The sequence below is a fragment of the Phyllopteryx taeniolatus genome, chromosome 2 (assembly GCF_024500385.1).
Source record: "Phyllopteryx taeniolatus isolate TA_2022b chromosome 2, UOR_Ptae_1.2, whole genome shotgun sequence".
NCBI classification, from domain to species: domain Eukaryota; kingdom Metazoa; phylum Chordata; class Actinopteri; order Syngnathiformes; family Syngnathidae; genus Phyllopteryx; species Phyllopteryx taeniolatus.
This window is the reverse complement of record NC_084503.1, coordinates 13,406,966-13,419,849: the sequence shown is the minus strand read 5'-3', so window position 1 is coordinate 13,419,849 and position 12,884 is coordinate 13,406,966. Positions and strand designations below refer to the sequence as shown.

Below are 12,884 nucleotides of genomic sequence, written 5' to 3'. Positions count from 1 at the left end.
CATGATAACAAAAGGTTGTGAGCTTAAAGGGACATCTTTTGGAATGAACGACCAGTTCGTCACGGAAATCAACAAGAGGTGTAAAATCTTGTACCCGTTGATGAACAACAATACTGAGAAAGGGAAACGAGCGTGGTTGGTTGTCGACAAGCTGTTCGTCGACGGTCAATTGTTTCGTGATGTCAACTTCCTGTTAGCAAAAGGTTCCTGTGGCCCATGTGGTTTGTGTTTCCATCACACTTATTAGTTGAGAGTTGGTTTAGCCAAGGAGGCTGTTGCTCAATAGTGACTCCTACTGGATCTAAAAAGAAATACGCTGGTTTTCAAGCTTTCAAGTTGTCTTATTTTATATCAATCTAAATTTCTAATATTTTTAATACCTTTAAAACCTAACCCTTCATCCAGGTGAGGCAATTGAGAACGGATTCTCACTAGCAATGCCAACATGGCTGCAGACAGAACTTTTGAGGTAGCGAGTTTTATTATACTACTTCTTCCTTTCCTTTCGGCTTGTCCCGTTAGGGGTCGCCACAGCGAGTCATCCTTTTCCATGTAAGCCTATCTCCTGCATCCTCCTCTCGAACACCAACTGCCATCATGTCTTCCCTCATGACATCCATCAACCTTCTCTTTGGTCTTCCTCTAGCTCTCTTGCCTGGCAGCTCCATCCTCATCATCCTTCTACCAATATACTCACTATTTCTCCTCTGGACGTGTCCAAACCATTGAAGTCTGCTCTCTCTAACTTTGTCTCCAAAACAAGCGAGTTTTATTATACATCGGTCGATAATTAGCATTTTATGCTTATCGGCTTTAATGTCATAATTCCCCGATCCGATCACTGAGCTGCGCAAAAGACATTTACTCCGCGTTGCCGTCGTATATGGTGCATTTGAATCCAAAAGCTAGTTTATTTTTAGCCTTGTCACGTGTCTTTTGAAATCATTTACGATCACTGGGTTTTGTCACTTAAATGCGTGCCGGCATTCTGTTAAATCATGCTATAAAGTTTTGGTATGTGTGAAGTAATTTAATTACAGTAAGTTAGCACCCATTATTTCTGTCAATAAATCACATCTATAGTCATCTGCAGGCTTCTACATTTATTTATCTAAAAAGAAGTCTTTCTAATTTCTTGGCCTTCAGGCAATTATATTTTTCTTCATGCAAGTTCTCCAGCTTTAGAGAACATCTGCTCACATGCCTTTTATGGAACTTTATTGCTTGTGCTATTTAACTAGCTATGATGTAATATTTAACTTAACTTTAACTTTACTATATGGCATTGTCCAGTTTGTGTATGTATTTGCTGCTATTTTACTCTGCTGTCTGCAACCAGGTTGGCATTGCAAATATCTTACCTGGATAAGGTTAAATAAATAAATAAATGCATGACTTCGTGGACACGCGGCACGGTGGACGACTGGTTAGAGCGTCAGCCTCACAGTTCTGAGGACCCGGGTTCAATCCCCGGACCCGCCTGTGTGGAGTTTGCATGTTCTCCCCGTGCCTGCGTGGGTTTTCTCCGGGCACTCCGGTTTCCTCCCACATCCCAAAAACATGCATGAATTGGAGACTCTAAATTGCCCGTAGGCATGACTGTGAGTGCGAATGGTTGTTTGTTCCTATGTGCCCTGCAATTGGCTGGCAACCAGTTCAGGGTGTACCCCGCCTCCTGCCCGATGACAGCTGGGATAGGCTCCAGCACGCCCGCGACCCTAGTGAGGAGAAGCGGCTCAGAAAATGGATGGATGGATGGATGGACTTCGTGGACAGTGCCAGTCTGTTTTTAAATACAGCTGTGTGGGAAAAGAAACTGTACATTGCAAATACTCATTTGTGAACGTATAAACACAGACAAAAAGCCGAGCTACATTTTCCTGTCTTGCACTATGGCAAACGCAGCATTTTTCCTTAGGCTGGAGGAGTTCCTGCCTGGGAAGGTTTTTTATCCCCCCCCCGCTACTGACTGGATTGGACCATCAGAGCGTCCCCGCTAGCAAGCCTCACGCCGATGTTCGTCTCCTCTGGTCTGGCCGAGGAAGATGCACACACCAGCTTGGGCTTGGACCTCCGCTTCTTAGTGGGACCGAGTCGGCCAGCGGTGGACCTTGGCGCTTGGGTGGTGGCGGATATCCCCGCTGAGCCCATGGCGGCGGCGGACCTCCCGAACTCGGTGGCGAAGTCCGCCGCCGCGGCGGACCTCCCGAACTCGGTGGCGAAGTCCGCCGCCGCGGCGGACCTCCCGAACTCGGTGGCGAAGTCCGCCGCCGCGGCGGACCTCCCGAACTCGGTGGTCCACCAAGGGTGGCTCAGTGGGAAAACGTAAAGGTCGGTGTTCATAAGATTTGCTTTTCAATGTATTTTAATCTTATTTCTAGCCTTGCGTAATGCCAGATAATGGCAGCTCTGTGAATGAAAAAGTAAACGCCTGCAGAGGTCTGTCAACCAATCAGCGTTCGTCAGCACAGCCCGCTCCCTCAAAGAGTTCCTGGTAGCTCTTGGAAGACCCTACCCGCCAGGAGGAATGAAATAATCCAGGGGAAACTTCCATACCCTGCTAGTTTTTTTTTCAGTGGGGACACAGGGAGAACTCAAGCTACCAGCGTAGCTAGGGAAGTTCCTGCAAAGGTTCCTGTGGTGGGAAAGTCCCTACTCTCTATAAAGCTCACACACAATGCCTGAAAAGGCATATAAGATAATCAAATAAAAAACAGGTAAGCCCATCAGTGAGAGCTCAGGAACATGTATTAAATCCAGCAGCATTAGACACTCAGGTGTAAATGTATTTTCATGAGGTTTTCAAAACTAAATCTCTCATGAAATTGTATGTCTATGAAAGGAAAATTGATAACGTACACATTCGATTTCATAGGTTTGATATTAATCCTGGTTAAAAATAACCCTGTGAAAAAAAATTACAGTAAAGACCATAAAAAGTAAATACAATTAAAATTCAAAAAGAAGTTCAGATGATTTAATCCAGGAATAACTGGTTAACTTCTTCTTTTAAACCAGGGTGTCTAAACCTTTTTCTTCCAAGGGACACTTAGACAAAAATTTCACACAGCATATATTTATTTTTATATATACTGTATAGGTAAAAAAAAATGAGGTAATAAAACAAAACATCAATGACTTTTCTGGATTTTGGGGTTGCCTGTGAATGATGTGTGATTGGTTGAAAACAAGGAGGTGAGCGATGAGAACAAACTTCTTCCCCTTCCTTGTAGCACAATGCAGGCATATGACACAGGCTGTGTCAAATGTTTATTTTAGTCTATGCTGTGGGCTGCTAAGGAAATGGATGGCCAAATTTGAACACCCCTTATTTAAACCATTCAACCTTTTTTGACCCAGTCTAAAAGAATCGGAATTGAGAATTGTTTGTAACTAGAATCGAAGCGAGGAATGGGAATCGCTCAAATTCAAACGATGCCCAACCCTACCGTAGACTGCAAGCAGAGGCATGTATGGGGGAATGTGAAAGAAGCTTTAGGAAACAAAGGACTTAAGAACAAATTACATTGTTCCAATAAAATACTGAGGTATCAACTTACTGTCACTTTTGGTCGATCAAGAAAGGATCGCTTGTTGCATTGCTTCTGCATGGCCACCAGCTTCTCAATCATTTCCTGCTGCTGTGGATCCAGCAACGCTACTTCCTGAAGAGGAGTCGGAGCGAGCACTGTGGACGAGCGTGCCGTTTCCTCATCCTGCTGCTTCTTCATCTTCTTTAGACGGATTTGTTCTTCAGAAAGCACACCTATGTACCAAAAAGGACAATGTTCTCAAGTAATTCACAAAACCGATAATGAGAGTGAAATTTCAGACTGATTTGGCAAGCTAATACTCACACTGTTCTAGCATGCCTGCCTCACGACACTTGCGCAGGCGGCACTGCTGGCACTTGCGTCGCATGTACATGTCCATTTCACAACGTCCATTGTTTTTGCAGGAGTACTGCGCACTTTTAATGACACTACGTCGAAAAAAACCCTTGCAGCCCTCACAACTAAGTACATTGTAGTGGAATCCAGAGGCCTTGTCACCGCATACACTGCACACCTCATTTCCTAGCATCTTCGGGGCAGGACCCTTTTTTCTCTTCACTGGCTGACCATCTACACAATATGTAAATAGAAAAGGTGTTAAAGCATTTGATTGTAATTTTAACAAACAAAGCATCTACTTCGGGTGAAACAGAAAATTCCAGAAAAGATACTCAACCCGTTTTTTTTTTATGGTAAACTGACAGTCATTCCAGAACACATTAATTGGAACACCGGAGAGCCTGTTGCTGTTATTTACTCACAAAACCAAAGACTATATTGGACACATGATGTGTCAAAGAACAGGGTGGAGGATACACTGCCGTTGGAGACTGCTAAGATCGTATATTATAGGATTAACACACAATATTTAAAATCAAAAGCCGGATAGAGCCGAAGACCGGAAGGCGCTGGATGCAAAAAGCAAAAGGCGCATTCTGCATCATATTTATCGATTTAACTGCTGTATATCTGCTATATAATCACTTCAAAATGGCAGATGTGGTTTGTAAAGGAGTTCTAGAGTTATCGAGAACATTTTTTACATCTTTGTCCTCTGACCTTTAAAAGAATGCCGAGATAAGTCTTATTAAATTAAATTTTGTAGTGACATGCAACTCGACCTCTCCATTTTGCAGTACTCAGCAGGTTGGCTATTCAATTCAGAAAAAAATATTGCATAGTCTCTGAATTCAAATCAAGGTAAAATGAGAAATAATCAAACTTGACGGAACAATGACTATAAAATTTGTATGATAGAACTATTTTTCAAGAGTTTTCTTTCACCTGTGCCGGTGGATGTGTCGCCCACATCGGGCTTGGTGTCACTTGGTTCAACTGGCAAAGGGCTGCACATCCCAGTGAGAGCAGGGCCATTATGAGATGGTGTGGGGAAGTCATCTGGCTGGGACAGGTCACCAAGAGATAGCAGGTTTTCATGCTTCATTGTGGTGCTCCCATTGCTCTCCTCCACCATGCAATCCAGTTGCAGCTCCGCAGTCCCATCACAAACTTTACTCTCAGCTGACCAAAGAGACAAAATTCTCACTAATTTTCATGTTAATAGCTTTTTATTTTTGAGCTTGTCAATTTTGCATACACAATTTTTTAAAGAAGGAAAAAAATTCATTCTATATGCAGAATATAAAGCAGTTGAATTAGGTTGATAATGTTTTACCATGACCATGATGTTATTTTATTTTATTTAAGGAGAAACATCTTACCTTGACCAACATCTGGGATATCAGTCACAGGCAGCGTTGACATCTTCTGTGCAGCTGGTTGTCATAACGAAATATATGTGCCTGTGCAAAAAAAGAAAAACAATAATAAAAAATAAAAATAAAAGGCATATCAGGACTCAATAATGAGGGCTATACAGTGGATTGTGTGAGTTGCTCAAGGGGTTAAGTTTGTAAAATGGTAATAAAAAAAAAACATTTAAATAAAAAGGCCTTGTAGGAAAGCGATGCCTTGTACATAATCCTGACTAACGATTTTGTCCTTGATGTGGAATTTCTCCACTCTGAAAATTGTACCAACATGGTTATGTTGTCTCTTGACCATAGTTGGGCAAGTTACTTCCAAAATAAAATACCGGTACATGATACATTTCTAGTTACGGGCCTTTAAAAGTAGGCGTATATGACCGTGTCACAGCAGAAAATAATATACCGTATTTTTCGAACTGTAAGCCGCAGTTTTTTTGGCCGGGGGTGCAATTTATACTCCGGAGTGACTTATATGTGAAATTCTTGTTTTCCTTTCGGCTTGTCCCTTTTGGGGTCGCCACAGCGCGTCATCCTTTTCCATGTAAGCCTATCTCATGCATCCTCCTCTGGACCACCAACTGCCCTCATGTCTTCCCACCCGACATCCATCAACCTTCTCTTTGGTCTTCCTCTAGGTCTCTTGCCTGGCAGCTCTATCCTCGTCATCCTTCTATCAATATACTCACTATTTCCCCTCTGGATGTGTCCAAACCATCGAAGTCTGCTCTCTTTAACTTTGTCTCCAAAACATCGAACCTTGGCTGTCCCTCTCATGAGCTCATATATCCTGTCTTACTTCGGCTAATCTTCTTTCTTCTGCTTTCCAGTGCATGCCTCCATCTTTCTAACTGTTCCTCCACCTGCTCCCTGCTTTCACTGCAGATCACAATATCATCTGCAAACATCATGGTCCACGGGGATTCCAGTCTAACCTCATCTCTCAGCCTATCCATCACCACTGCAAACAGGAAGGGGCTCAGGGCTGATCCCTGATGCAGTCCCACCTCCACCTTAAATTCATCTGTCACACCTACAGCACACCTCACCACTGTTTGACTGCCCTTGTATATGTCCTGTTTTATTCTAACATACTTCTCTGCCACTCCAGACTTCCGCATGCAGTACCACAGTTCCTCTGTGGGTACTCTGTCATTGGCTTTCTCTAGATCTCCAAAGACACAATGTAGCTCCTTCTGACCTTCTCTGTACTTTTCCATCAACATCCTCAAGGTAAATAATGCATCTGTGAAATTATTAACACATTATTATATACTTTTGCGTTGTTTTCACACTGACAACTGCAAGGGGGCGCTCTAGGCCTGTGTATCTGTACTTGCTGTACTTCTGTACTTCTGAATCAGTACCAGCTTCACAGCAACCGGGAGAGTGCGCCATGCAACTTTCCTGGAAGTAATTGGCTGGATCGACAAAGCATGGGATTCAGCGACAACCGAAACCATCCTATCGGGATTCAGAAATGCTGGAATAATTGGAACTGCAACTGACGATGAGTCTGACGAAAGCGACGTAGAAGAGGAAGCAGCGCATCGTCTACCTCCGGAGTTGTTTAGAAGTGAGACCGAGGATGAAGATTCATTGGATTTAGTGATTTGGAGTGACACTGATGGTTTGGTAAACTTGTTAGCATGTTCTTTATGCAATAATTATCTGAATAACTGTTAATATGTTACGTTAACATACCAGGCACGTTCTCAGTTCGTTGTTTATGCATCATGTAACGTTAGCTGAATGTGTTACGTTAGCATACCGTACAGGTATTCAGCCTGTTGTTCTCTTTTCTATTTTTATTTTAAATTGCCTTTCAAGATGAAATGTTTGTTTTTGGTGTTGGATTTTATCAAATAAAATTTCCCCCCAAAATGCGACTTAGACTCCAGTGTGAAATATGTTTTTTCCTTCTTTATTATGCATTTTTTGGCTGGTGCGACTTATACTCCGGAGCGATTTATAGTCCGTAAAATACGGTACTAATGCTATTGTGTTACTCTAACGCTTTGGTTCTCAAACTTTTGAGACCAAGTACCAACATCATGACCAACATTAACATACATACATTGATTCCTTCACGTACCACGAGAGGGAACCCACGTACCACTCATGGTACTCGTATCACACTTTGAGATTGACTAAAGAATTAATCCCAACACTGATACTGAAATGATGGCATCATAATGGATTTCACAACATGGCAGAAACCATCACAAGGTGCAGGTAATTCACACCCATCTGGTCTGTGTGCACAAATGTCATGGAATAGCAATAAATGTAAATGTTCTTAAGGATATCCCACATATAATGCTACATTTTAAAAAAGAGTGACATTTTGTACTAGAAAATTTAAACTTTTATTGCTTAATTTGCATCGGACTTCATAAAATTAGCATGCTGCAGTTGGAATATCTTTCCTGATTGATCAATCAAGGAAATGTGTCAAATGCCTTTCCTAAGTGGTATCAACTGGTAGGTAAATCTCCTTATCAAGGAAGGGATAAATTGATAGAATAGAATATGAATGGTGATAAACAACACTCCAATGCTAATTAGATCAATGTGGAGAGAATTCCAACCTGATGGGACTGTGGATATAATGTGTGAGGGCATGCGGCACAGTATTATAGCAGTGATACAAGGCATTAATCGTTCAAAGAAAGCTCTTAACCACAACCCAAATTGAAATAATCCTTGACCACTATTATAAAAAGGCATGTTGAAAAGCAGAAATGAAAGTTTGTCATGTGACACTTATAGATGCATTCAGGAAACTATCAGCAGACCCAGACATGATCTTTGCTATTCTGAACAAAGCTTTAAAGAAAATGGTCTTAAAGTATACAATGTAAACGTATAAATTGTATTAGTATTAGAGTATAAAGACACTATATCTGTGTGCGACTTTTAAGTTTATTAGAAAAGCCACTGAAAAGCCTTCTTGAAAGCTCAGCTCAATGTGTCACTTCTAAAAGTGACCCTATTAAGGCAAAGTTTTTAACATGCAAACCAATCAGTAAATAAAATAATAGTAAAATAATAGAAACATTACAAAAATGAGCACGTAGACAGTCTTACTTGGAGGAATGAAGAAGTATCTTTTGGTGAATTAAAAATCCATACTTGGGTGATTTAGTCATTCATGGGACACTGTCTATGATGTAAAAAAAAATATTTTGCAACAAACAAGCCCCACATGATTCGCAAGCAGTGATGTGTTCTGTCTGTGCGGACTAGATGCTTGTTTTGTCATTTGTACTCACAGAGCTAAACAAAACTTAAGCAATAGGTCACGTTAGAATTCCCCACAGAACATGTCTGGCTGTCAAAACCTCTGAACTGTGTGCATAACATGAAGCTGGTTTTATTTTTTTCATTTTCTATTACCATACACATTATACATGGCAACACATTTGACAAGTCAAAGCAAGCAGAATACCTCTTCAACCATGCTTAAAGCAAAGTATGCCAACTGTGCATCTTTGTTCATAAAGCATACAATTGTACCACTACTTGGACATGACTTTTAACACTATCAAGAGAAAAGTCTCGACAAAACATCAAACTATGTTTATCATGACTAAAAATAGAAAAAAAATATGTACACTGGGAAAACATGACATTTTGACAGATCAGGGCATCTTTTGCTTCGATTGCCACATTGACTAGACTGAGCTTACCTCTGATGCTGAAATCTTATTTATCGCCTCAAGCATCCAAGTCCATCATGGCCTCAGTCTGTCGATATCATTGTGCCAATCAATGGGGGACTTGCTTGACTGATGAGGCTTGAAGGGGCCAATACTCTGTGACTTATTAGACCCAAGTTTGCTGACTTGATAAGAGAAGAGGGGAAGATGAGTTCTTTCCTTCCTACAAAGCTCTGTGGGAGACATGAGGGAAAACAGAGGGTAAGAAAAAGGGGAGGGAACACAAGAGGTCACAAGTGGTCACTTACATGGCTCTTCAATATCCAGCAGTGCTCCAGTCCGTTCCTGTTTGAGCAGCCTATTTTACAAAGACACACAACATAGCAGACAACAAATGATGAGCACCCCCCGATCCCCCTCTCTCCCAAATGTGTTCCATCAGCACACGAAAACAACGCTCACCTGTCTGAAACACTTTCGCTCATAACATGTTCAACAATGTTCACTCACAAAACAACCAACCTCATTTGGATGTGATACATTTGAAAATGTTTTACTTGATACCAATATAGTGAGTTTATTGGGAAAAACTTGCTGATTTTGCTTATAAAAGCTTTCTACTCCTAGTGACCTCATGTCATCCCCACCCTGATTTTTCTGTTCAAGTCCAATGTCCACTGCATCTTATCGGTCAGTCACCTTTTGTTTTCATAGAGTCCTGGGAATTAGACATTTAAAAGAAAATAATTAAACAAAAGGCCGATTGTATTAACTGTCAAATACAGTGTGTGACATACTGGCTAATTATTATGTGTGAGGACACACAACTCATTGTGGCCTCCTGTAGTCACTACAACCACAAACAATTTGTTAGTTTCAAAGATTTACGCAATATATCTGATCCAGTGGTGTCCACCGTCCATTGCCAGTTTTTTTTGGGGGGGGGGGAGGGGGTAATTGTTGTGTTTGTGTGCTTCCTTGAAGCAACTGTAAATATTAAACCAAGTCACACCTTGACATGTTTAACTGACAGTTGAGTTCAAAGGATATTATCGCAGTTGTGATGTTTTATTCAAAGTGATTTCTGCATTTTCAGATCAGTTTTTATTTGTTTCAATTTTGATGATTATGGCAGGAAGACAAAAAAATAAAGAAATCCAGTATTTCACAAAATTAGAATATTATGACAAAAATCAACATTGTCAGCTGCCTGTGTTACAATCTTCTGAGCTAATTAACACAAAACACCTGCAGAGGTTTTCCTCAGCCTTTAAATGGTCTCAGTCTGGCTTAGTAGGCTTCAGAATCATGGGGAAGACTGCTGACTTGACGGTTGTGCAAAAAACCATCATTGACACCCTCAACAAGGAGAAAAGGGCTCAAACATAAATTGCAAAGAAGCTGGATGCTCACAGAGTGCTGTATCAAAGTACATTAAAAGCGTGTTAAGAGGAAGGGGAAAATGTGGCCAGAAAAGGTGCAGAGGTGACAGGGACACCGCAGTCTTGAGAGGATTGTCAAGCAACGGTGATTCAGTAATTTGGGGGAGGCTCATAAAGGAGTGGACCAAGGCTGGTGTCAGTGTGTCAAAAACCACCACATAAAGATGTCTGCATGACATGGGCTACAGCTGTAGAATTCCATGTGTCAAGCCACTCCCGAACCAAAAAACAATGTCAGAAGTGTCTGTGCTGGGCTAAGGAGGAAAAAGTACTGGTATGTTGCCCAGTGGTCCCAAGTCCTCTTTTCAGATGAAAGTAAATTTTGCATTTCATTTGGAAATCAAGGTTCCAGAGTCTGGAGGAAAACTGGAGAAGCACAAAAGTCAAGCTGCTTAAAATCCAGTGTGAAGTTTCCTCAGTCAGTAATGGTTTGGGCAGCCATGTCATTTGCTGGTGTGGGTCCACTGTCTTTTATCGAGTCCACAGTCAAACGCAGCTGTCTACCAGGAAATTTTAGAGCAATTCATGCCTCCCGCTGTTGACGAGCTTTTTGGAGACATTGATTTTATTTTCCAGCAGGATTTGGAACCTGCTCACAAAGCCAAAATTACCAATACCTAGTTTAATAGCCATGGAATAACAGTAGTAAACTTTAAGGGGTATTGTCAAGAGGGGGCGGCACGGTGGACGACTGGTTAGAGCGTCTGCCTCACAGTTCTGAGGGCTGGGGTTCAATTCCCGGCCCCGCCTGTGTGACGTTTGCATGTTCTCCCCGTGCCTGGGTGGGTTTCTCCGGGCACTCCGCTTTCCTCCCACATCCCAAAAACATGCATGGTAGGTTAATTGAAGACTCAAAATTTCCTGTAGGTGTGAATGTGAGTGCGAATGGTTGTTTGTTTCTATGTGCCCTGCGATTGGCTGGAGACCAGTTCAGGGTGTACCCCGCCTCCTGCCCGATGATAGCTGGGATAGGCTCCAGCACTCCCGCGACCCTTGTGAGGATAAGCGGCTCAGAAAATGGATGGATGGATTGTCAAGAGGAAGATGAGGGAACAGAAACCCCGAAATGCAGACGATCTGAAGGCCAAAATCAAAGCAACTGGGGCTACAATAACACCTGAACTGTGCCAAAGGCTGATCTCCTCCATGCCACGCCGCCGTGGTGCTGTAATTAATGCAAAAGGATGCACAACAAAGTACTGAGGACATATTACTTGAATACTTTTCAGAAGGCCAACATTTCTGTGTTTAAGATCCTTTTTTGTTGGTCACATGAAATATTCTTATTTTGGGAAATACTGGATTTGTTTATTTTTTTTGTCTTTCTGCCATAATCATCAAAATTGAAACAAATAAAGGCTTGAAATATTTCACTGTGTGTGTGGTGAACTAATATAGCAAGTTTCACTTTTAGAAACAAATTATTGAAATAAATGGACTTTCCCTCGATATACAAATCTTTTGGCAAATACCTGTAGATCATGTCAAAAATGTCAGATGACATTTTCAGTCAGTTGTGCTCTGAGCAATAAATGAGTAAATGGTGGCAGACAGTGGTTAAATAACCACCTGTTTACAAACACTCATATCCTTTCAGCATTGCCAGTTCCAGTACTTAACCTTTGAAATAGCATACTGCGGATCCTCAAAAGTTAAACAGCTGAAAGCTAATAAAGAGTTTAACCAAAGTTTGCAGGATATATACACTTTAGGTGGTGGAGACCATTTGGACAGCAAGCTGTCATAATGCATGAAGACTGAATTTCGGCCAACATTAAAGAATTTACTGCATGTATTTGGCATTTCGTAACACTTAAATCTGAACAAATCGGAGGTCAACCAGCATCACGAAAGAGTTCATGTTCAGTTTTGGAGGTTCCACTGTAATTCTGAAATACATAACTTAAATAACCACTGTTTTACATTAACTGCGAGAATAATTTTTTCTTGGGAATTTTGTGTATGGTCCAGAACTGCTGATGAGTCAGTGAAGAAAGTACGCAAACAGAAAAATACGCATTTCTTTTTATGGTTTCAGGTGTCACACCCTTTGATGAAGCAAAAGAGGACAAACATACTCAGCAACATCTTGGTGTGAAAGCAAAGAGTCAGGGCTTTCACAAGGAGCTGTCTACAAAGGAGTCAAAGTTCCCACAAACAGGCCTGGAAGAAGAAGTACATCACTTTGTTCCACACCCTTTCACGTTTTCACTTCTTCTGACTGGGAACCAGGGCTTGAGTAACAAACAAAATAACTTCAAATATTTAGGGATGTGCTCATTATCTAAATGAATGAACATAGCCGTTTTAGGGATTTATGACACAGTGATAAACTGGTAGGAACACAAATAAGCACAAAATAAATATTGCTGCACTGACAGTTCAGTCCAGAAGTACAGTGCAGTATTTGGACAATCATATTAACTCAAAGCTGGCCATTAAACCTCTGGCGACCCAATT

General features: G+C 41.4%; 1 protein-coding gene across 1 annotated transcript in view; it reads right to left on the bottom strand.

Moving 5' to 3' along the window:
• nr1h3 (nuclear receptor subfamily 1, group H, member 3) overlaps positions 1-12,884 on the bottom strand; it is a 29,274-nt gene that overhangs the window by 14,504 nt on the left and 1,886 nt on the right. The window contains exons 2-7 of the mRNA XM_061761957.1: positions 9,291-9,340; positions 9,013-9,215; positions 5,276-5,356; positions 4,839-5,075; positions 3,858-4,124; positions 3,561-3,766 (exon numbers count right to left, since the gene is read on the bottom strand). Of these exons, the coding sequence (XP_061617941.1) occupies positions 3,561-3,766; positions 3,858-4,124; positions 4,839-5,075; positions 5,276-5,318 (753 nt within the window). The 5' untranslated portion in view covers positions 5,319-5,356; positions 9,013-9,215; positions 9,291-9,340. The remainder of the gene's footprint in view (positions 1-3,560; positions 3,767-3,857; positions 4,125-4,838; positions 5,076-5,275; positions 5,357-9,012; positions 9,216-9,290; positions 9,341-12,884) is intronic.